Source organism: Carettochelys insculpta, chromosome 3 (assembly GCF_033958435.1).
Source record: "Carettochelys insculpta isolate YL-2023 chromosome 3, ASM3395843v1, whole genome shotgun sequence".
NCBI classification, from domain to species: Eukaryota; Metazoa; Chordata; order Testudines; family Carettochelyidae; genus Carettochelys; species Carettochelys insculpta.
The window spans coordinates 110,985,324-111,011,414 of record NC_134139.1 but is presented as its reverse complement, the minus strand read 5'-3'; the positions used below and the strand labels follow the sequence as shown (position 1 = coordinate 111,011,414).

At 39.8% G+C, this 26,091-nt stretch overlaps 1 protein-coding gene across 4 annotated transcripts in view; it reads right to left on the bottom strand.

Moving 5' to 3' along the window:
* Positions 1 to 26,091, bottom strand: part of PTPRK (protein tyrosine phosphatase receptor type K) — a 635,931-nt gene that overhangs the window by 34,914 nt on the left and 574,926 nt on the right. For 2 of the 4 annotated variants that reach the window (XM_074990593.1, XM_074990595.1), the window contains exons 14-16: positions 20,279 to 20,417; positions 13,873 to 14,033; positions 322 to 506 (exon numbers count right to left, since the gene is read on the bottom strand). In XM_074990593.1, coding sequence (XP_074846694.1) covers positions 322 to 506; positions 13,873 to 14,033; positions 20,279 to 20,417 — 485 coding nt within the window. The remainder of the gene's footprint in view (positions 1 to 321; positions 507 to 13,872; positions 14,034 to 20,278; positions 20,418 to 26,091) is intronic. The other 2 variants (XM_074990594.1, XM_074990596.1) reach the window with 1 other exon arrangement.

Sequence of the window (26,091 nt, the reverse complement as noted above, 5' to 3'; positions counted from 1 at the left end):
AAAATCAGAGATGGAGGAGTGCTATCTACTCTACCTTTTACCGTCCTTGCTCTGGCAGCCTGGATTTGTCACTGTTGGGACATTTCTAGTGCTTAGTCTAGACTACTGTAATTTGGAATGTCTCAAGTAATGGAACTGCTCTCATCACCTCCTTCCGGGATTATTCCACTATCTAATACATTTCTCTGTTAAATTTGTTTCATCCCATTACCATTAATTTAACCCCCTCTTCAACCCAGAGCCCTCATTGCAAACAACACATTGTATTCTCAGGGGGTTTTTCTGTCAGAGTAATTCATAAACAAACCCCTGATGTTTTACCTCATATTCCTCTTTAAAACCATAGCTATCAGATGTCTTCATAAGGTTAATATGTTGCAGCAAGTCAGCTACTCTGATGGCGGGATGCAGCTGTCCAGTTTGGTAAGGGGACTCCGTTCCTTCACAAAGATAGCGAGGGACATCCAGCAGGCGACTAGACTCTGCTGTTGCACTGTGATTCTCATCTGTGATTATAAAATCCCAGAGAAACAAATAACGTTTCTTTTAACATTGGTGTATACACTTAAAATGAATCAGCTACGGTAAAATTTTAACCTACAATTGAAACTGAGGCTTACAGTTTCTCATCACTTTACCCTTCTAGAAAATCAGGTACATCCTGAACTCAGAGTGTTCAATAAATAAATTTATGTATTTGATCGTAAACACACTGAAATGATTGCGACTTGTCTTCCTTAAAAAAAGTTTATGGGTAACTCATTCAAGAGCTGTAGAGTTAATTTTTGACAGTCACTTTTTTAGGAAACTTCACTTTTTCACTGTTACCCAAAATTTATTTTTTTTCTGAAACAAGCATGTGTAATAAAGATAACAAAACTATAAAATAAACAATACAATAAAATTCCTTTAATCTGGCCTCTGATGATTTGGAAATCCTGATGGTCTGGCATCTGGCAAAAACAGTCCCATTTACAGAGATAATTTGGCAAAATTTGATGGTCTGGCATATCTGGCATGAGGCTCACTTGCTAGCTGCTCAGGGAGCATGTTGTGATGAGTTTTGGTAATGGAAGTGGGCAGAGTGAGTGTACCTGACTACTGAGGCTTGGATGCTAGCCACATGAGAGAGTTTTGTGATGCCTCTCAGTAGCAGGCTGTCAAGAGTGAGTTTACAGCATCATCATGATCTATTTGCCATCTTCCCACATGCCATTTTAAATTGTTCAAAGTTTGTTGTGTTGATCGCAAAATATTGGGACTTTAATTAGCTCATCTACCATTTATAATGGCTTCTAAGGCTAGCAAAGTGAAGAAAGTTGGTAAAGGCGCCAAAAAGAAGCATGTTATGTTGATGATTCCTCAAAATTTGGAAATAATACAATGACTTGAAAGCGGTGAAAACCGAAATGTGGTAATGCAGCAGTACAATATTGGATCATCTACAACTTGGTTTCCCAAACTGGGGTGGCATGCCCCCCAGGGAGAGCATGAAGAAATTCCTGGGGGGGCACGAGGCAACCAAGCCCCCCACCCCACCCATAATTTCCCCCACCTGAAGAAAGAGCTCGCCTTTGCTTCTGGCTCTCAGCCCCTGCCATTTCACGTGGGCTACCTGGCACAGCCACTATAAAAAGCAGGCAGCAAGTGAAGACCCACGTGGAGCTAGCTGCCTTCTGCAAAAGGGGAGAGAGTGTGGGTTGAGGGAGAGGAGTAAGAGGAGGTGTTAAATGGGGGTCTAGGGGTACCTGGCTCAGGTGATGGGGATGGGATAAAAGCTGGGGGCTGGTGGTGCCTGGCTTTGTGGGAGGGAAGGAGGTCAAGCAGCTGACTGGCTAGTGGGACTCGCAGGGCTTGGGCAGTTGGTTCTGGCATCATGGGGCTCGGGCTAGTGGCTGGTCACTGCAAAGCAGGGCTTGGGCAGCTGGCAGGTGAGTGGCTGGTCCCAGCAGTGTGGGGCTCAGATGACTGGCCCCGGCAGTGCAGGGCTTGGGTTGGCGGGTGTGTTGCTGGCCACAGCAGCATTGGGTTTGGGTGGCGTGGGCTGATGGGTGGGCAGCTGGCCCTGGCAGCATGGGGCTTGGGCGGGCAGCTCGAGCAGTTGGAGCGGGTGGCTGACCCTGGCAGCACGGGGCTCAGATGGCTGGCTGCATCTCTGGCAGCACAGGTCTCAGGCAGGCGGGCAGCTGGCATGGGCAGCTCTGGCCACTGGGTCAAGGGTCAAGAAAAATAGTGGTGCTTATTTTTAATCTTAAATACCATTTTTTATCAAGTTTTTGTGTTTATTTTAAGTTATGAATTGAATTTTTTTAAAAAGGGGTTGGATGGTGGTAAAGAAGAGGTGAGGTGGCATGAGGGCTTCTCAAAAAATCAAAAGTGGGCACGATGCTGAAAAGTTTGGGAACTACTGGTCTATGACATACAATATCAAGTAACAAAAGGAACAGTTGTGATCTTTTGTAGCTGAATCAGATAACCTCAAAAGTGCTGAGAAACGACAAACACTGAAAATGCCTAAATTATTGCAAATAGATAGTGTTTTTTATAAGCAGTTTATGGCTAAGTGTTCGGAAGGAAAGCCAGTAACAGGGCCTATGCTAATTGAAAAGGCTAAGAATTTCTATGATGACATGAAAAGTGCTCATTCTCTGATGGTTGGTTACATAATTTCAAAGAACATCGTGGTATTCGTAAGCATCATGTTTGTGGTGGAGTGTCGTCTGCCGATACCAAAGCAGCTGAGAAATAGCTGAGTTCTTCCAAGATTTAGTTGAGCAGCATAATTTGTCACCTGTCCAAATTTACAATGCTGATGAAACTGGCCTTTTTTGGTGGTGTTTGCCTAACAGCACTTTAGCTGGTACAAGTGAAAAAAGTGTTTGTGGTTTCAAATTAAGTAAGGAGAGACTTATAGTTCTTGTGTGTGCTAATGTTGATGGTGGTTATAAGCTGAGACTTTTTATCGGCAAAGTCAAAAAAAACAAGGGCTTTCGAAAATGTTACACACCTCCCTGTTATTTATGATGCTCAGTCAAATTGTTGGATGACTGCAGAGCTCTTCAAAGACTGGTTTTCCAATCATTTTGTGCTAGCAGTGAAGGAAAACTTCAGAAAGCAAGTATTGCCTGAGTATAGCAAAGCTATCCTCCTATTAGATAATTGTAGGGCACATCCTCCAGCTTCAGAACTCCTTTGTGGAAATATCTTCGCCACCTACTTGGCCCCATATGTGACATCTTTAATACAGCCAATGGATCAAGGTGTCATTCAGAACTTCAAGAGGATACAGGGCATCTTTCATTTGCAAATTAGTGAATTCTAACTGCAGTGTACATGATTTTCAGTTTTCTTTCAATATTAAGGATGCAATTTATGCTGCTGCTTTGGCATGGAAGGATATTAAGGCTCCCACCCTAAGAAGAGCCTGGCAAAAACTTTGGACAGATGCCATACTTAAGGAGGATTCTTCAGATGATGAGTTTGAAGGATTTACTGGTCTAACAAGTATCAGAGAGATAGCTGTGTTAGTCTGTATCTTTGAGAACAACAAGAAGTCCTGTGGCACCCTATAGACTAACAGATATTTTGGAGCATAAGCTTTCGTGAGCAAAGACCCGCTTCATCAGATGCATGAGTGGAGGTGGGGGCTCCAGAGGGGTATTTAAATACTGGGTTCCCAGTAAAAGGGAGGGCCAGAGCTGACAAGGTCTACTCAGCAAGATGGAAATGGCCCATTATCAGTAGTATGTATCAAAAGAGGAAAAAACAAGTCAGATCAGACAGTCCCATGGTCAGAGTCTAATGGGGAGATAACACCACCCAGGGCTGAGAAGCTGCTTTTGTAAGGGGAAGACCACTCCCAGTCTCTGATTAATCCTTGGTTGATGGAATCAAATTTGCAAATAAATTGCAGTTCAGAGACTTCTCTCTCCATTTGATTTTTGAAATGTCTTTGTTTTAGGACTGCTACTTTTAAATCTGTTATTGAGTGTCCAGGGAGATTGAAGTGCTCTCCCACAGGTTTCTATACACTACCATTCCTGATGTCTCATTTGTATCTATCTATTCTTTTACGTACAGGCTGTCCAGTTTAGCCAATGGAAGTTGCAGTGGGGCATTGCTGGCACATGCTGGCATATATTACATTAGTAGATGTGCAGGTAAAGGAGCCCCTGAAAGTATGGTTGATGTTAGGTCCTGTGATGATATCACTGGTGTAGATATGTGAGCAGAGTCGGCAGCAAGGTTTGTTGCAGGGATTGGTTCCAGGTTTAGGGTTCCTGTGTTGTGATATATAGTTGCTGCTGAAAATTTGTTTAAGGTTGGCAGGCTGTCTATAGGCAAGGACAGGCCTGCCTCCCAAGGTCTGTGAGAGTGAAGGATCATTGTCCAGGATGGATGCAGATCACTGATGATGTATTGGAGAGGCCTTAGGTAGGGGCTGTGTGTGATGGCCAGTGGTGTTCTATTGTTTTCCTTGCGAGGCCTGTCTTGTAGCAGGTGGCCTCTGGGTACCTGTTTAGCTCTGTCGATCTGTTTCCTCAGTTCCTCAGGTGGGTATTGTAGTTTGAGGAAAGCTTGGTAAAGGTCCTGTAGATGTTTGTCTCTGTCTGATGGATCAGAGCAAATGCGGTTGTACCTTAGTGCCTGGCTGTAAACAATGGATCGTGTAGTACGCCCTGGATGGAAGCTGGAGGCGTGTAGATAAGCATAGCGGTCCGTGGGTTTTTGGTATAGGTTGGTATTTATGTGACCATCGCTTATCTGCACAGTATTGTCCAAGAAGTGGATCTCTTGTGTGGACCAGTCCAAGCTAAGGTTGATGGTGGAGTGGAAACTGTTGAAATCCCGGTGGAACTCTTCAAGAGCCTCCTTCCCATGGCACTCGCATGGCCCCACAGTATACCAATGTTTTTTATGGCTGACCTGGAACCATGCTTTCTCAGTTCTCGTTCCCTAGCACCCCTCCTGTACCTGCGCTACACTGACGACATCTTCTTCATCTGTAGTAAACCCAGAGATGGTTCAAGAAGCTGATGATGACGATGGCGAAGAGCCCAGAACCCAAACCAGCTAGCAGCAAGCTTCAGAATTTTTTACAGGCTTTGTAAAATTTCCTGAAAGTACCAGTCACTACAGTGCTGCAAACGTAATGAATCTGCACATTATACATATTATACTCAATTCTTTTTATAAGAAAAAAAATCTGCATCAATGGAACAAGCAGATCTTAGAGAGATATTTAAAAGGTAGTAGTAGTAGGCATCCTTCAGTCTCCATAGACTATGGATCGCGCCCTTTAAAGTTTCAGTTGAGGACTTCATTTACAGCGTCTGTTGTGACTATAAAGACCCACACAAGAGTGACAGTCTTTGCTGCATCTCTTGCAGATGTAGTGGGTGTCTGGCAAGTCCTTAGTGTGCTTTCTGTGTGCTCGCTTCTCCTCTGCTAGCTGTCTGATCTTCAACTCGCCCTTCTGAAGGCTCTTGTGTAACCCCTGCCTCCATCTGCTGCGGTCGTCTGGTAGTTCTTCCCAGTTGTCCAGCTCGATGTCTACCTCTCTGAGGTCTCTCTTGCAGACATCTCTGTAACGCAACTGGGGGCGTCCGGGAGGTCTTTTGCCAGAGGCTAGCTCACCATACAGGATGTCTTTTGGAATCCTTCCATCATTCATCCTGTGGACGTGGCCAAGCCAGCGGAGTTGACACTGCCTGAGGAGGGTGTGCATGGTTGGGATTCCAGCTTGCTCGAGGACGGCAGTGTTGGTCACTCTGTCCTTCCATGATATTCCAAGGATGCGCCTGAGGCAGCGCAGGTGGAAGACGTTCAGCCTCTTTTCCTGGCGGGCATACAGGGTCCAAGTCTCGCTGCCATAAAGGAGGGTGCTGAGGATGCAGGCTCTGTAGACTTGCATTTTGGTGTGAGTGTACAGCTTGTTGTTATTCCACACTCTCTTGCTGAGTCTGGACAGAGTTGTGGCCGCTTTTCCGATCCTCCTATTTAGCTCAGTGTCCAACGACAGGGTGTCAGTGATGGTGGACCCGAGGTAAACGAACTCGTGGACAACCTCTAACGTATAGTTGTCAATGCTGATTGATGGGGATTCAGCAACATCCTGACCGAGTACATTCATTTAAAAGCATTCATTCAGCAACATCCAGACCGAGTACGAGTATTTAAAAGGACATCAAAGAAAATCACTACAGTCCCTGTTCCTTCAACTTCAGCTGCAGCTATTGGTGTACCCTTTGAAGATGAACCTGCTGACATCCACACTGAAGATAATCTGCACCCTGATGACCCAGATGTTACAGAGAGGCCTCATCCTGATGACCCTGAACCTATACCTAAAGAAGGCATAAGGGAATATTCATCAGATCAGTTGTGCAGCTACAGCATCTACAGAAGCTTTGTGACCTTTTTTCAGTGAATAAATGAATTTTCATTACATTAAGAAGTGAAAAGTTTAAATATTTAAGTTACAATTAGTAAATACAGTACAGAATACAATTTAAGATTCTGATAAATGAAGAAAATTACAGCTTTAAGTTGTGAATTACAGATTGTATTTAAGTGTCTACAATATATTTTACTGCATTTAAGTGTAAAAGCTGTGCTGCACACTCATCTCCTGCAATGGGTTCTTCAGCTCGTGCTGGGTACTTCACTTTTTGGATCATCTAAACAGTATTGGTGAGTACAGTACAGTAGTATTTATAGTGTAATCAATGCGGTGTAGTGTAGTAAACAACACAGTATCAAAATAGCGTATCGCACATACATTTGTCTTAGGGTATCAATATGGTGACATCCAATAGCCTGGAAAATTTGGCAATCCGGCACCTGTCCGGTCCCGGATGTGCCAGATTAAAGGAATTTTACCGTACAATGAGGGGAGCTCGCTCTTCAATGCTCCCTCCTCAGCATTGTTCTACAGTGAGAATGAGTTCAGATCCCAGTTTAAATCACATAAACAAAAATACTCCCCCAACCAAGCATTTCATATTCCTGATATACTATTTATAATTTAAAAAAATCTTCATATTAGAGTTCAGACTACATAATCCATTTGGGATGAAAAACCAGCACATACAGAAGAGGAAACTTTAATACTGTCATTGTGCCATCTTTCCTTCACCTGAACTGCTGAGCTGTGAACGTCCTGATTTCAGCCGAACAAGCTCTCCATTTTGAGTAATGAAAGAAATACTGTTTAGAAAATTAGTATGTAACAATCCTTTCACACTGAAGGATTCCAAAGCACTACTTAAACAAAAACCAATGTTTAAACTCCATAAAGAGATTACTTTTGCTGCTGACATGCACTAAATATCTTTTGTAATATGCAATGGCTTTTTAATAGCACTCAGCAAGTGTGCTGACTGTTTAGCACACAAAGTACCACTTTCAAAATCTCAGTTAAAATTTTTGTTTAGGAGGATATAATGCAATCCAGAAACCTGAATTTGGATACTTGATCTTTCAAAGTACGTGATTGCTGTTTTCATGTCTTCTTACGCAAAAGCTGATCTGTATAATGTAATATCCATACATGCTATTTTGCAATCAGTTCACTCCTGTCCCTTTTAAAGAACCATGAGGAAGCCCAAGTAATGTAGCCAGCATTTCAAGGTGTGGACAGGAAATCCTGAACTTAAACATTCTCTACACTTCTGCCAAAGGTGCACCAACTTGAATGCTGTATCAAATGAAATCTTAAAGTAACCTCATTCCTTAAACTGTCATACAAGAGTTGTTCATTTCAATACGTTTATGCTTCATTAAACCACCTAACAGCATGAGTGACATATTCCAGTCACTTTTAGTGTGGTATTATACATATTAAACCATACACATTTCAAACATTCTCTTGATGTGCAGTTCTCTATAGTTTCTTCCAATATACTTACCAGTAATAGGCACTTTAACCCATTGAAGCGGCAAAAAACAAAGAGTGAACAAGAACATAAGCAATTTATTTCAAGTTTGTATTAGATTAGAAAATGACTAAGATAAAAATAACATGAAGAATTATGAGGCTTTATAATGTTACAAATAGTTTCTAAAATATAAGGGCAACATCACAATATCAGTTTTTAGGTGAATTCCCCACTGAATCAAATGGAATGGTATGGGCCAAAGAGAACCAAAAGTATGAGAATAACTTACAACTAGATAACGTATGCACAATTAAGAAAATGTACTAAAAATCCTTCAAACATCAAGTACCACTACAACCTAACACAAGGTTTGGCTAAAATGAGACTTATTTGCTAGAGTTCTGGTCATAAGAAAAAGTGCTCATTTGTGGAAAAATGAAAAGTATGTTGAGATGTGAACACATATAGAAAATATTAAGCTCTCCTCCAATTAACCATTAGAGCTTGCTCTCTACAGTTATCTGTCACAGCATAGTTTTCAGAGATTTACCTTTGGCTATGAAGACATTTGTTTCACCTAAATGAATTAGTGGTTTCAGTAGTTTTAAAGTCATTGCAAATATAGTTACACATAGCCTACATGAATAGTAAAAGGCTGAGATAATGTTTATTAGAAAAAAAGAAGTCCAATGAAACACATTAGGGAAATTCAATTTAAATACCATCCTATCTAATTTTTCTGACTTGTTTTAATATTAAAACAGCTATGATAACTAACTAAACTTTAATACCACTATTAGATTATATGAAGTAAGAATATAGGCTGCAGACTTCACTTGTTCATTAATTTTTTTAAAAAAACATATTCTAAAAAGCAAAGTTATTTAATATTGCTTGTAAAGCCAAAACCAAACCAAAACCAAGCCTCCTCAATTCTGATATAACTCCGAAAATACCACTGACTATCACTTGGGGGCATCTGAAAACTGTAATTACATGAGTGGAAAGCCACATTAATAAATCCATATTTTATCAATTTTTATTTAATATTATATATTTAAATCTAACCCTCCATATTTGTTAGTGAGAAAATAGAGTGTGGTTTCCTATCTAATCATAGTGCAGGTTTCCCTCAAAATCCCTCTCCCCAGGTTCTAGCCTCATGGATCAAGTCATCTGGATTAGTTTTAGTGTCATGGGAAGGTGAATAACAGCAACATTTTACAAGTTATCTTTTTGCTCTATTCACTTAGCATTGGGAATAATTTCAAATGCAAGAGTTATAAATTCCGCCCCCCCCCTTTTTTTTTTGCATTGACACATTTCAACTTTAACTGAGCAAACAAACTGAGAAAAGAGTTAAATAAACTCACATTGGTCATGTCTACCCTAGCCCCAAACTTCGAAATGGCCACGCAAATGGCCATTTCCAAGTTTACTAATGAAGCGCTGAAATGCATATTCAGTGCTTCATTAGCATGAGGGCAGTCGCGGCGCTTCGAAATGGACGTGGCTCGCCGCCACGCGGCTCATCCCGACAGGGTTTCTTTTCAAAAGGACCCTGTCTACTTCGCAGTCCCCTTATTCCCATCAGCTCATGGGAATAAGGGGACTTCGAAGTAGGTGGGGTCCTTTCGAAAAGGAGCCCCGTCGGGATGAGCCGCGCGGCGGTGAGGTGCATCAATTTCGAAGCGCCGCGACCGCCCGCATGCTAATGAAGCACTGAATATGCATTTCAGCGCTTCATTAGTAAACTTGGAAATGGCCATTTGCGTGGCCAGTTTGAAGTTTGGGGCTAGTGTAGACGTAGCCATTATCTGACAATAGCTTGGCTATCTATCAATGGTATCTAAAAGAAGCAGTTTCAATACTGCACACAATGTATTTGTTGACAGAGCTATAAACCATGCAAGGAGATGAAATCCATGCAAGAACAGATGATGAAGGACTAGGTCCTCACCTAACACAGCAGTCGGCACAAGTGGATCATTGGGCACTGCAGGAAAACAAAGCTCATGAAGAAATACATTACCCTCAATTAGTGTATTATTAAGAAGAAAAACAACAGGATAAAATGCACAGTGAAACTCCCATTTATTTTGTAGCAGCAAACAGAGAATGTATACTTCCAGTTTATCCAGTCGATGGATATCATGCTTAACAGAAGGGAAAGGCTCTGTCTTGTGTGCTGTATATTTATTCTAATAGCTAAAACAAGCCATTGTAAACTTTAGCTGCATTAGACAATGACATTCCTAAGTATAAGAGTACAAGCAGAACTGGTTCTTATTTGCAATGAAGTTCAAAAATCATCATATGCATTTGATTCAACAAGCTTTTACTCTTGAAGGGGACATGGTCCCTCACTAGTCTTCATTAGCGTGGCGTAATATTTCACTTTTACAGAACTATGCCTTTCCTTTTTAACTGAACCCATTTATTAATGTGCAACATTTACTTAAATGTCCCAATCCCAATATCAAAAGGCATTCTTTAAAAATCTGACGATCTCAGAGAACTAAATAAATATTTGCAGTTAATAGCCTCATTATTAGCAAGTGCTCAAGATATTTCCCAATGTAAGTATGGGAAAAACATGGAAATGCTGCACATACTGATGTAACCATATCTTAGTTAAAACAGCCAGGATTTTATGGGCTATGACTAGAGCTGTGGGGAGAACTGCATACCATTTCATGAAAGATTTTGATATTTAAAAAACAGATTTTATTCTGATTTGGGGTGAGAACAACAACAACAAAGAAACATTAAAATTCTCTGCAAAATGGAATAAAGTCAGAGCAATGGGACAATCTGCCTGGCTGGTTGCTGCAAAACTGCAGACCTTGGAAACCTGAGAGTCAGGGCTTTCAGAACGGCTCCTGATCGGCAAGAAAGCTGGCAGGTAAGCAGACAGGTTTTCAACTTGCCTGGCAGGTGGGGACCGGTGGGAAGCCCGCCTCAGTTTTGTTGAGAGTCTGGTGAATTAGCATTCGCTGGCGAAATTCTGACCACCTCTAGCCACAGTTGTACACAGCCACTATTACAGCACCTGAACTCCATACAGAAGTAGCAAGCACTTCAACTTGAATTGGATAGAAGATACCTAACAAACATAATCTTTACAGCATATTGTGCTTCACTGACCTGAACAGTGAGATCTGAGGGTACCTCCAAATTTGTTTCTTAGATCACAACGTAACACACAGCTGCCAAACCACTTAGAGTTTCTGTTCAGTGTTCTAACTGGCTCCAAGTAGAGAAAAGTTAAAAACTGATTTTTGACATTCTCATCTACATTTTAAATTATCTCCAACAATATTAAGGAGCAATAGTGCAACAGATCAAAGATCACTATTATAAGTACTACTTAATTTGAAATGAATCAGGAAGTATCTGCAGACCTTCATTCAGAAAATTCAGGGAAGCACTTGATCACATGCTCTGCATTGGCTTACCTGAGACTAAATGCATCCTGAACAGTACTTGTTAAGTACTGTAGTAAGAGGGGCAGGGATGCATCCTTAAACCCTTTCTCAGTTTTCAGAGAAATACAGATATGTAGCTAACCTCTGTATGGCTTTGTCTACACCTGCATTCCCCTTCCAAAAGAGGAATGCAAGTGAGGGAAAATGAAAATACAAATGAGGCACTGATTTACATATCTTGTGCTTCATTAGCATAATTCCTTTTCAGAAGAGATTATTTCAAAAGAGAAAACACTGTAGATGGGGCTCTTTCGAAAATAAACCTCATCTTCAAAAGACCCCTTCTTCCTGAAACAAAAATAGGAAGAAGGGTTCTTTCGAAGATGGGGCTTATTTTCAAAAGAGCCCAATTTGCACTGCTTTTTTTTCTTTTGAAAGAATCGCTTCTTAAAAGAGATTATGCAAATGAAGCACAAATATGTAATTTAGTGCCTCATTCGCATTTTCCATTTCCCTCATTTGCATTCATCTTTTGAAAGAAGAATGCAAGTGTAGACACAGCTAAAAAAATCAGCAAAGAGGCGTTTTACAAAAGAATTGAGAAAACAAATTTTTGCTCCTGTCTGTTGCAACTTCCTCACCTCCAAAAGGGAGAAACTTTATTTTCCGGTGGAATGCAGCAGAAACGTGGAACGCAGAGGAACTGTGTTCCGCCACCTTTTTTCGCAGGGCAGCTGGGCAGCTCTTAGCTGCATATGGCTCTTTAAGCACCCACTGGCGGCTCCCGCCACTGCTGCCGCTCTTCCTCCAGCTCCCTCTGGCTCCCTGCCCTTTCAGCACAGCAGGTCAGAGAGCTGCCCCTGCCAAACTGTATGGGCTGGAGGAAGCCACGCAGCTGTGTGGAATGGAACACGATGTCTGCCAAAGAAGCAGCAGCATGTGCTGCTCCTTTTGAAAGGAAAATGAATCGTGGGCTGGGGGAGGGTTAAAGGCGACAGGGGGTTGGGAGTGCGGGGGAGGCAGCAAGGGGTTAAAACATAGCCAAGATTGAGGGGGGGGGCATTTAAGACTGTGGTGGGTTGGGGCTGCGGCGGAAGGGGAGGGGTGGGGAGTTAAGGATGTGCCAGATTGAGGCCATCGGGGGGCTGGGTGGGCAGTTAAAGCTTGGCCGTGGGGGGGGGAGGGGGAGGGGGGGGTTAAGGCTGCTGCAGATTGGGGCCAAAGGGGAGGGGAGTTAAAGCCTGGCTGTGAGTTGGGGCTGTGAGGGGGAGGGTGGGGGTTAAGGCTGCGGCTGGTTGGGGCCACTGAGGGGTGGGGCGTGGAGTTAAAGCCTGGCCACAGGTTGGGGGGTGGGGGAGGTTAAAATAAGGGGTGCAGAGTTCCAGCACCCTTTTTTTCCTAGGGGAAAAAAGCACCAAGCACAGGTAAAAAGGAGAAAAAACAACAACAATAAAAGAGCTAACTGATTATGGTTACATTGTGCAAAATGGCAATTGCTTAATATTCTGGTATACAATGTGCTCGCACAGGAAAAGAATCTTTTGGAATGCAGTTTGAAAAGGTGCAATAAAAACAGAGAGTTGGCTTTAGAAAGTGTACTAATTAGCATTAACTATAACTAACTTCAAATATGTCAAACAACATGACATACTCCTAGGGAAAAACACTTCCAGTCTATTATACATAAGCATTCCTTTCTAAACACTTATTTCTCTTACTTCCCACTGAAACCTACATTAATCAGGCCTATATGCCAGTGGTTCTCAACCACTTCAGGCTACTGCACCCCTTTCAGGAATTGGATTTATCTGGTGGTACCCCAAGTTTCACAGCATTTAAAAACTAGTTGCTTACAAAATCAGATGTTAAAATATAAAATACCACAATGCGCTATTACTGAAAAATTGGTTACTTTCTTATCTTTACCATATACTTATAAAACAAATGGGGCTGGAATATAAACATTGCACTTACATTTTAGTGTATAGTACATACAGCAATATAGACAAGCTGTTGCTTGTATGACATTTGAGTTTGTATTGACTTCACAAGTGCTTTTCACATAGCCTGTTGTAAAACCAGGCAAATACTGAGATGAGCTGATGTACCCTGGCAGAACTTCATGTGTCCCTGGTTGAGTACCACTGTTGTAAGCAACACAGCAGGGCTGGCAGCTTTGCCGGGCCCCAGGCATGGCTGGCGGTGGTGGGGCCCTGCTCTGTGCCTGGAGAAGGAGTATGGCCTTGGGCAGAAGGGGCAGGGCCAATCCAGCCAGTCCTCAGAGCCAGCTGGACAGCAGCACATCCCACCCATCCCAGCTCTCAGTGCTGCCCAGAGCACACTGCATGGCAGTCAAACAGTGACTTAAAGGGCCCAGGGCTCCGACCATTGTTGCCGCTGCAGTAGCAGTATCCATTACTATCCCCAGGCCCTGGGGCAGTTGACCCCTTTGTTCCCCCATTGGTGGGCTTGATGCATCAATCCAGAACAACCACACTATGCCTTTCCTATTTTCTCATAGCCAACTCTCATAGATCAATGGGATCTATCACCGTTGTACTTACATCTGGAGTTGAAGTTATGAGAGTCCATGAAGGTGATGGAAAGAGGATCCTCTGCATGAAGAGTGCTCTGATCAGCATAACTCCTATCCATGGCATTCACCATGTGTGTCATTTCTTGTCTGGTATTCCCCATGGCGTCCTTGCGTTTCTTAGCAAGTTTGCTGCCCAGCCAAGAAAAACACAAACAAACAAAACACCTAAATATCTGATGAAACGTGAACGCACAGTAAAGGTTAACTGCACAGTGAGGATATTATGCAAGAAACTCTCCTTATAAATGCAGCACTGCAAGTGACTCATTGCCCTCGAAAGTCAGAGCTGATAGAGCTGAGAGTTGTCATTTTAAGACTCCTGCATTTAAATTCTAAAATGTGCAAGGTATTATATAAAGTATTCATTAGTTCTTTATGAATGAGCTACACATACTATATGAATAAGTACAACAAAACATTCAATATTTTTATTATAGTAACTTCTACAGCTCAAAGCAGTAAGGCTAAAGACAGCCATTTTGCCTGTTTGATGAATGACAGGCACACTATATAGAAAAGAGGTAATCAGCAAAGCAAGTACTGTACATTGAAAATTGAATTAAATAAACAGTTTACTTTCATGATCTTTCCCTAAGGAAAATCAATGTTATAACCATACTATTAAATGCTTCTACAACTTGCATATCGACCATATATTTCACTGGATAAAAGTTGTGTCGGAACCTTCTACTGTTGCCTGCAAAATTTCAGTATTTTGCAACTATACAGGAGTGGTAGGTGAGGAAAACACTAGTGTAGGCTACTGTATGCCTCCAGCTTGGTATCTGTTAGAACAGGGGTCAGCAACCTTTCTCAGGCAGAGTGCCAAAATTGAGCTCTATGTACGGTCCAAGTGCCGGTGATACTTTTTAAAGTTGTTCGAAATCTTACTTACAACAGCTTAATTAATAAATAAATAAAGATGCAGAGCTTTAACGTTTAGGTGGTGGTTGGTAGCATTAGCTGCTCTTTTGTTAACCACAGGTGGCATGGCTTTGAGCAAGCCCCTGGCTGCCTGCGGGAGAAGGGGCAGGGCTGAGCTCCCACCTTGCGTGCTGATGAAAATTGGCTTGTGTGCCACTTCTGGCACCTATGCTGGGGGTTGCTGACCCCTGTGCTAGAATTTATGACTGACCAGAATAGGGAAATGATCTACCCTGTGGTCCAGGAACAGGAAGTGGGGCCGTTTCCCCACTAGATAATAATTCCTTTGAAGTCTGTTTCTCAGATTTAACAAACTTGACTCAGCTTTTAAGATCCACAAAGAAGAGTTGAAAACAGGAAAGGCAGAGCAGACCTGAGAACTGGTATGCAAGTATATAATCAAGCAGGGAAGATTTTTAGATCGATCTAGCTCCTTCATATCCTTGAGACTTTCATCCTAACAACCTGTTAGGGAAGTCCTGAAGGTCTTCTCAGACCTTCTTTAATTCTTTAATTAAAGCCCCAGGGCACAAAAACTGAGAATTCTGCAATCCACAGATAAATATGTCCCCATTATTCCAGCTGAACAACCCTTGGTATTTGTAAAATGCAAGTCCCGGAACTAAAAATGCTCCAGATTTATTACTGCTCTCTAATGCTGTCAAAGCTTTCCTGAAACTGGCATATCCACCTCAGACTTTAGCTTTTCAGTATCAAAGGCTTTCAAATATTTTCCATAAATTGAAGGCTCACACTTGAAAGTCTCCTAGTTTTAAGGTTACTTTGAGAAACAAACAAAAAAAGGTTGATAAATCTAATGTCTCTGCTAGACTGAACTCCATTTTAAAGCACCATTTTGTTAAAAAAAATACTAGCTATGTTACATAAATTAGCAGCCACTGAAAAGCTTTATACCTTATCAAGGTACAATAGTAGTTTACTCTTTCTTATGCTGTGTCAGCTTTCTCAAAAAAGGTCCATGTGTTTTAGCATTGCAATCATTGACTTCTTGTAGGTCTGAAGTTTTCTAAAGGCAAATCTGGTCAGGCAGTTAAGCAATTTATTATGCAAGTACTTGAGAATGACAGGAGTATAAATTAGCTATTGTTACCTAGCAAAGGATCCCAGTGCATAACCTACAGTAGGTGTATATTTTAGTGGCTGTTAGAGAGGAAAAGTACTCTATCATAGTATGAAACTGTGCAGTACATTATCTTTGGCTGAAACAATTCTAACTTAACAATAAAATTACAATTCATCACAGCGAAGTAAAGAATGGCAGTATTAGCTGATCCTGGCTTGTTTAGGTTTTTCAGTTTATTAAAAGAAGTCAAGTAAATAACCTGTTTAAACAAATATATAGCAGAGCACCCTAATCCAGTACTAACTGAGTACCTGCTGTAATTCCTTTGAAATAGAAAAAGGCAGTCATGTAGCACTTTAAAGAGTAACAAAATAACTTATTAGGTGATGAGCTTTCCTGGGGCAGACCCAGTTCTTCAGATCTGGAAACAGATCTGAAATCAAAGGAATTTATGCACATCCCATATGCTTAAGCACTTACCCTAATCAATGCCTACATCATTACAGATCATACAAAAATTCACTTGGCCCATACACAGGAATATAATTCTGCTACAGTTAAGCAAAGTTTCTGCAATGCAGTATAAACTAATTTTGAGTATGCAGATTGCCCTATGAGCAACAGAGAAAAATCATGTATAGACATTTTTTGCAAAAACAATTCCCATTGTTGCTCCCATCACTGCAAATATTCTGCCCTCCAGACAGCATGCACACTTTTGATATGTACATAAAATTTGCATAAAACCAGTGTTACACAGTATCACAGCCATGGCTTCCTATAGGATAGCGATGACACAAGACATTTCTTAGTGTGATGTGTAAGTTTGATATAGAATGCAAATCAAAATGTGACTATACTAACTAAAATGATTATTATGGGAAAAAGGTAGTCAAAAAGTAAAAATCAACAAACAGTTATAAATACAATATCCCTTAAAAAAAAAGGCAAAATAGGAAAACCATAAGGGAACCTTTAGACCCCACAAGACCAAGAAAATATGTCAAAAATTGAAATTTAGCAAAATTACTTTTTCTTTTTTTTTTAAAGGGATACTGCATCTTTAAAACATGTAAAGTAGTAAGTCACCCATTTTCTACTTACAGATAGTAGGAGTAAGAATAGTAGCTCCTCCTGGCAAGCAAATCACAGACAGTGGGAAAAGAGAAGCAATGGTGAATGAAAAGCGTGACTCTGTCACACTGAACAAAGCAGAGAAATGTGTGTTTAAAAAAATTGAAAAATCCATGTTTCTTTGGTTAGCATTTCAACTTGCTCATGCACTGATTAGCTTCAATTTGCCATGCAATTAAAAAAATACAATGATGATTCGGTTTTTAGAAAGAGCTCATTGAAAAAAAATTACATGCTGACATTTAATCTGTTGCCAAAAATGGAAAATTAAATGGATTATGTATTTTCAACATGAATTTCAGCATAGTCTGATGATAAATTACTACCTAAATGTCATGACAAATGGAGTAGCTGTGTACAAAGCCTGTGTAGTAAATATGCTTCTTACATTTCAGCTACAAAAACTAAAGATTGTATTAATATGTTTGGTCAGAAAAATGACTAAAATGTCTTCATGAAATTTAAAGTCTTTACTGGTACACAGGTGTACATATATGTTCGCATCCATACTATATGTACATATATGTGTACACTCATACTATACACAATATACATTTTACAGCAGATATATGTGTGTACTGATACTGATATATACACACATTTGCTGAGTGCAAACATATTTTATATTTATAAATCTTAACAGTTAGAAATGTTGATGTATGCATGCTAAGCATTTAAAAATATGGAAGGTAAACAAATGAAAGGAAATGAAGTACATTTGGAAATAGCCCAATGATTAAAAAAACCTGACATTGCTATTTGAAAGATGCAGTATCCCTTTTCTTAGTTGGATTACTTTGTAAAACTGTGTAAGAGTCAATGAGTTTCATCCAGTTGAACATAAACCAATTTGCACAAAATGATCAGGCAAACATGAAACATGTCTCAGACCTGTGAAATCATTAACAGAACGGCTTACCACTACGTTTTTTTCCCTTCATTAAAAGAGAAAGCCACATTTAATCAAATTTAGAGATCTGTGTTTGCACAAGACTTATTTAACCCATGGGAATGAGTAAACTCATTATACTATTAATTTTCCCATACACTAGATTATAATCAATCTCATGTATCAAAAGGGATACTACATTATGGAATCGCTAGATACGTATGCTGATATGTAACTTATCCAATGTTCAAACCCACCACAGCTAACTGAAGTGTGATTGTGCATATGCACATTTGCAAGAGAGAGTGCATGAGTGAGGGTGTGTGACAGAGATATTCCATCTGTTCATTGATGTTTTAAATAAAGTGTCCTGATTCATCAGAGGGGCAGAATTAATTCAGGTATGTGTATGCCATTGTCTTAATATTTTATGTAACTGTTGTAAGTGACCTTGACTAAGGTTGATATAAAAAATTGTCCATTTTTCCTGAGGGAGGAAAACTGAAAGATCTATTATATATTCAGCAGACGACCAATTAAACTATCATTGTGAAAAATTACTAAACATTAAAGATTCATTAAATAGGTTAATTTCCCCACCTATTTAGAATACAAAATGTTACAGGAATTGAAATGTGTTATGCATTTTTACACACATGATGAAGTATAACTTCAAACCTATTACTGCTTTCAGGGTTTCATAGAGGGAAGAAAGTTTTAAAGCATCTTTATAGTGACACTGTTAATTTATATTCAACAAGCAAATTAATACATTAGGAATTCAAGAGTTCGGGAAGGCTCTGAATGTAAGAAGTGAAGACATCCGCTAATGCATGTTTTCATACACCCTGAAGTTTTACGAAGTTTTTATCCATCAGATTAGCCAATCCCATTTGGCAGTGACTGGCAATAAATAGTGGGGAGCCAGCCACATTTTGTATTGAGTATGAGGGGATCCAAGTGAAAAGATACAATATATCCTGCAATACAAATTAAGAAAAATGTCTTGCTGAAAAATCCACACATCACGATTCACAATTTGTGTAAATAGAGAAAATAAGGTTTTATGTTTTTTTTAAATATTATGAATTGCTCTTTTGTATATGCATATAATTCTCAACCACAGAGGTAGACAACAGAGAGAAGTGAAAGCACTGTTGGAAAATCACGTATGTAGCTAACTAACACAAAACACTATAAGCATACCTAATGTTTCTAATGCAGACGTTTCTTCTCCAAGTTATATATCTCCAGGGATAATTGTAAAGAGGCAATAAATTAAAAAAAAATCTAATGGACACCATTAATTATAACACATAGTATGATCTTAGGCACAATTTTAAGGTTCTTCTATTTTCTAAAAATAATAGAAAACTTCATTTCAGTTTAACATATGCAATATTTACAAATACATTCTGTGTTAAAAATTCTAGAGGTGGGGGCAGGGGAAAGACAAACCTCTGGAAGAAAAAAGATCTCATTCTAAACAGCACATACTGGTTTGTGCATCCTGAAAGAGATCGGGGTGAAGGGCTAGGTGAAGGAAAAAAAGAGGGAATGAGATGAAGAACTCATAATTTGTATTAATAGTTAAGATGCTCTGGCTAAGAATTGGTAGAAATATATTATGAAATTTTATGTGAGGCTAAGAGTTGAATGTACTGAAAAGTTATGCATAATATTAATACACAAGTAATATACGGTAGTACTTTGTAAATGAAATTAGCCTTTTGTGCAGACTTATTTTATAATCCCAGAAGATGGCGATATTGCTTGTTTTCTGAATATTAAGGGTACTAAAAGCAGTTGAATTTCATTCAGATTAATACCTTAATAATCATGCACTAAAGACTCACTAGATAATTTTATAGAAATCAAGCGTGATTTTTAAAAAAAAAATATTATTTTCTAGATTTAAAAGAATGGAGTCAAATATAAATATTTTGCGAGAAAAGTCAGATATTTTTTAATGCAGGACTCATAAGGACTGCATATGGAATCAAATTTTTATAAAGTTTATAATATGGAGGGTAAAGTAAGTAAGAATCTGCATTTTAATTTTTATGCACTGTGGTGTACTTTTACAACTTGAAATTTAAAGCTACTGGAAATAACAAAATAACAGCAATCCTTATTCTATATACACAAAAATCAAAATTTATTATAAAAACATTACACCACTGACTAACAAGCAATAAAAGAATCCACTCAAAAGCTGAGCATATATTTTATTCACCTACTTCTCCTGATAATTCTTTTTCTGAAATGCTCTGAGAACAAATATTCTTGGATTATTCAGTACAGAAGAAACAGGCGAAGACAGGAAAATTTAATATTTCTTACCTTTTTTTGACAATTAATATGACAACTAGGAGGAGGAGGATGAATACCAGAATTCCAGCACTTATTCCTGCTATTTTCACTACTCGATCTGTCTGCTTGGCTGGGTCTGGAATCACCTCTGGTTCTTCTGTTGCTGCTGCTAAATGAATCAAAAAAGAAGTTACTAAAAGCATATAATTACCACTGACAGGAAAATTATCATGAGCTAAAAGTTCTTTGAAGACAGTTTCTACATTTTGTTAATACAGTACACAAACACATGCACAAACACCTTGTGTGTGTGTATGCACATGCGATATACATACTGTGAACTTCTGCAGATACATCACACATGCTATGTTGTGTGTGTATAAAGTATTCACCTGAGGCACAAACGCACATATATAGTTTAAAACAAACACTATTATTAAGAAAACTGATGACAAATGTGTTTTAATGGACTTCAGCTAACAGCCCAAATCATTATTACTTTCTTTACAATTCCTCCCCACCCACAATCATAATTAGTGCTTAAAATGAATATTAGTGGTATCCAGCTTGCAAAGTGAAGGAGTTATGGGGAGCTGAGAGATTAAGGGCTTGTCCAAAATCACACAGGAAATCTGTGGTGGAACAGAAAATTAAACCATTGTTTACTACATCCTTTATCTATGTTTCCCCTCCTTTTACTTACGGAAAGCGGACACCTAAGGCCAGGTTAGCATAATGCCACCTTCCTCACCATTTCATCCCTCTGGATCCATATCCTCTGCAGAATGGCTTAGAGAGAGATCTCTCACACCAACTCACTAGTGTGCCTCATATACTCGCAGGAAGAGGAGCTCTGCATAAGCTCAAAAGCCTATAACATTGACCAACAGAAGTCGGTCCAGTGATAGGTATTACCTTACCCACCTTGTTTTTCTAATATACAATTATAAATATTTACTTATACAAACAAGATTAAACAATATGGCTGGATCGACAGAAGAATGCATTTATTGTCTGCTGCTTATACAGTTATTATTATTGCTGTATTGTTTAGGGTTGAATTTGCGCAGTGGCTTTTAAAAATGAAGTAGCTGAGGAGCAGGTACCTTTTAATGAAACTCGAGTAGCAAACCTGGCCTAAAGGGTTACTATAATAAAGATTAATATACCTAACTGAGCACTTAATCTTTTTGTCCACTCACTCTCTTCTAACTCCTCTCTATGTCACCATGAAAACACGACCATCCTCCCAGTGAGTCAGGTCTGTGTTCTACCCGTCCTCTTTGCTTGAGCCCTCTCCATTGATGTTCACATTCATGCCATATCTACACTCCTCTGACTCTTTCTGCGCAACAAGACCTTTGATCTCGGTCCACCTAGCTAAAACTTTGTCCAGGCCCTCATCATGCTTCCTGACTACTAAAATTTCTTCCTGACTACGCATGACGCAGGCAATCCTATCCCACCCCAAATGATTGATTTAAAGAGAATAAGCTGTGGTTACTAATTTTAGATCATTGTTTTGAATACGTCTCTCCACTGCTTCTCTCACCTTCATTGTCATCAGTCGCAAGCCACTTCACTTTACCTTTAAGACCTTTTAGAGCTTAACTCTCTTTTGCCTCCTAACCCCCAGTCCGCTCTACCAGAGGTGCCTGTTTTAGAGTGCTTCAGGCTTCTCTGCTTGCCAACAGCCCCAGACCACTTGGCTGTCTGCATTGCAGGGAAGGCTCCGTGTGCTGCTCACAGCCCAGCAAAATTTCTCAGCTTCCACTGAAGTAATCATATTTACCATAAAGATTTAGCACACCAGCTGCCTAGCCATTATCGATTATTTTATGGGCACAATAACATGGATGAGTTTTATAGATGTACTTGAAGGAAGATAACGTAGTGGTTTAATAGAGTTTAAGGTGTGCATTTCTCCTCAACATAGCATGGCATGGAGGAAAGCAGAAAGGTAGAAAACTGGACCAATGGGCTTTAAAGTCTGTCACCTCTGGTAGAGTGGACCGCAGTGGGGTGGGGTGGCTGTGGAGTCAGAGTTTGCTCATGGTGTGACACAAAGCAGCCCTACCATATCTGAGGTGCAGGATAATAATATTCATATATATTTGTCAACAATCAGTAAATGGAAAATTAATCTTATTGAGTGCTAGAGAATGATTTATTTCTCATTAAGCCAATAAAAGGTATATACATGTAACGCTTTTCCAGTCTGAGGGGTTTCTTTCCAGCACTAATATGTTGTACTTGCTTAAACCACCACGTTCACACAGGAGACCCTTTTTTCTTTCCACAATTTACAACCACTTTCCATATCTATTTACAAGCTTCTGTATCAATTTCTTTTTGCCATACAACTCTTTCCACTTCCTCATGAAAGGCAATTTCTAGATCTAATGCCAACAAAAATATAAAACCTTCTTTGGTGTTCACTTGCATGCACACATATTCCTATTGCTTAAAAGAACTTGCATTTCTTGCCTTTTATATCTGTAAATATTGAAATATTACGAATTTTTTTATTCTATTTTTCTTTATAAGATTGAAATCTACAAGAATCATTGACTACATAAAAACAGCCTTTTACCCAGCCCATAAACATTCTTTTTATTAATCTATGTCTATAATCTTCTTTCATCTACTTATGACAGATCAGATGAAAAAGCAGGGAGATAATTTTAAAGAGAAACTATATTTTTATAGTGAATTTAGTAACAAGGTGATGATTCTAGGAAACCAGGCTGTATATTTGTAATTTAGTCCTTTATTCCAGTATTCATATAAAAGTTAATGAAAGTAAAAATCAGTACTAAATATCTTGTATGTTTTACTTTACATTTCAGGACTGGATCCTACAAATCTTTATTAATACAAGGCATTCCCATTGCTGTCAATTGCATTATATGCTTGGAAGGATGACTTACCACAATTTTAAGGATGAAGACTGGTGTCCTCCCTTCCCTTCCCTCCTCCCACCTGTTTTTTCTGAGCCACAAGGGAAGGATGGCATTTTTTAAGATGAACTATCACACACGGAAGAATCCCAATAAATAGTGATCCCTTCTCTGATGCTGATTTTAGAGCCCTGTAAATTTGCAGATATCCACTTTATATATGTAGATGTCAATGCAGATATCTGTGGGTAATTTTTGCAAATGTGGGCGCAGATACAAATTTTGTATCCACACAAAGCTCTAACAATTTTCTCTATGTTTTGTAGTAACCAAAGGGTAAAATCCTATTTAGCTTATTCCTGCAAGAGTCCCATGAATTTCAATGGTGAGCAGGGCTGTACATGTCTAGGATTGTTTCAACTAATGCCTGGTCTTAACACTGTTGCTTAAATTGATGCAAGTTACTTTGTTCATGGATGTGAAAAAAATCACCTCCCCCCAGAGTAACACTACTTAAGTCGACCTAACCCAGAGTCTGTGCTGCACTATGTTGGCGGGAGATGGTCTCCGGACAACTTAGCTTTCACCTCTCAAGAGAGCTGAAGTACTGAAGTTGACAAGAGAGTGCTCCCCACAGACTTAACTCGTCTTCTCCAGACCCATTAAATCAGCACCGCTGTATTTATCTCAAGGGTGCCAATTTACCTTACAGTGAAGAGAAGCCCTAAAATGTGGTAAGATCCTGCCTAATGAAAGTGGCAAGCTTTCCTTCTACAGACAATATCAGAGGAACGACATTTCCTTTCAAACACCTAATAAATGTAACCACTTCGAACTTCTTTTAAAAAACTAATTTTAATTATATACAACAAATCAGCTCAAAATTCAACACCATTTACATAATGGAACTGTATGTTGTAGACTAATTCAATGGTATCGCTGTGTATGAGATTCAGTTATAGCACATCTCTTTTCTATATTCTCCTTCCTTCTGGAGCTCAGTACTCACATGCAACCTCGCACAATTGTCAGAAAATGTATGATACTAGGCATGAAAACCACTCACCTACCCTTAATAAGGAGACAGTGATGGGAAAAAATAACAATGATATTCTACTCTGTCTTCCAAACAGTTATTCAAGAAGAAAAGGCAAGTAGGGTTTGCAAGGCTGCCTTTATATACTTCTGAAAGCCAGTTTTAAATCCAGATGTTTTGCACAAGACTGTATGTATAACTCTAGAATGGTATTTTTAACCCTCTAACAATCATGCCATTTTATGCTCAGTTTCCCTCCTCTGTGACATGGAATATACCATGTTTTGTGTATGACTGAAGCTGATGTTAATGTTATACCTGGTTTGCATGTTAATTTTTGGTTTGTATTAATTTGTAAGTGTTTGCCATTTTGTGCAGTAATAGTGTACATATGTATTGTGAGTGAGTCCAGAGGCATTTGATGAAGAAAAAACTGTTTTACGCCTTGATTTTATGTTTGCATTTTAAGACTGTTAAAATTAAATGATGGCAGAGAATTGTGTGCAAGTCACATGTATTCTGCAAGACACTCCTTGGTGAATGAAAGATTGTTAGACTATCTGCCTTTCTGGAAGGTTGAAGTTTTTGTTCACTTAATCTATCTGGGTTTCATAACCTTTCCCGTGGAAATACCAATGAGAGAGACAAATGGGGAAGGAAAAAGCATGACCATTTCTTACCAAATTCTCTTTTTTGGGGATGAGTTTTGTGGTAGACATGGAGTGTGTGCCCTGCAGAGGTTAGGGATCCATTCACTGAAGTACAGTTGCCTAAGCAGAGGCTCACAAGGCTCTAAATTATGGCCATTGGGGTAACCATAAGTTTTATTTGATAATGAACTGAAAATGCGATACCTGAGCTGTGCCATAAGATTTTCAAACGACTGTGTCTGAATAGTTCTCATTACTATGGGAAAGGCCCAGGGTCTGTGGAGTCCAAAGGAGCAGATTTCAACTGGTTCTGCCTGAGCCTAGGGAATGCCTAGCAAAGGCCATCTGTGCCTGCCCCCAGAGTCACTGAGGGTAGCCCAAGGGAGAGAACAAAGAGAAGCTGAGAAACAATGCATCAGTGCTCGATCACAGTCCAGGATAGAACACCTTGGCTGGTGCCCTGAACTCTAAAGTGTGCCAACTAGCTTTGGTCTCCGAGAGACTGTATGGTAGCTGAATTATCACTATCTCATGTCCCTTTTTGAAGGATTATAGAAAGAAGACATGGAAGCTGGCAGAATTAGCCTTACATTTTGTGGTTGCTCCTTCCCAGGTACTCTCTCCCATTACCTGTTCAAAACAGCATGTTTGGCCCTCGCGCCAAAAAGTCTGCCTACCACTGTAGCTGAAGTGCCATGACTATAGAGACAGCCAGAGGTCTTGAAAGGCCATCTAGTCCAGTCCCTTGAACTCATGGAAGGACTTAGTATTAGACTATCCCTTATAGATGTTTGCCTTTCTGAGGGGGAGTACCTTTCTGAGGGGGAGTACCTAAATCTGACCTTTTGAACTTTATGTACGGTCCGAGTGCTGGTGTTACTTTTTAAAGTCACTAATAGCCCTACTTACAACAGCTTCATTAACAAATAAGATGCAGAGCTTTACCATATAAGTGGTGGTTGGTAGCATTAGCTTGACTTTTGTTAATTCACAGGTGGCATGGCTTTGAACAAGCTCCCAGCTGCATGGTGGATGAGGAGTGGGGTTGAGCTCCCGCCTTGCATGCTGATGAAGATCAGCTCATGTGCCACTCTTGGCATGCACACTGGGGGTTGCTCACCTCTAGTCTAAACTGCTTGTAAAAATCTCCAATGACGGATATTCCACAACCTCCTTAGGCAATTTATTCCATTGGGAACACCAAAGTTCCCTCTTCTAAAAGGCTCAGGAGCAGAGAATTAAGTGTCTCTTTCTGCT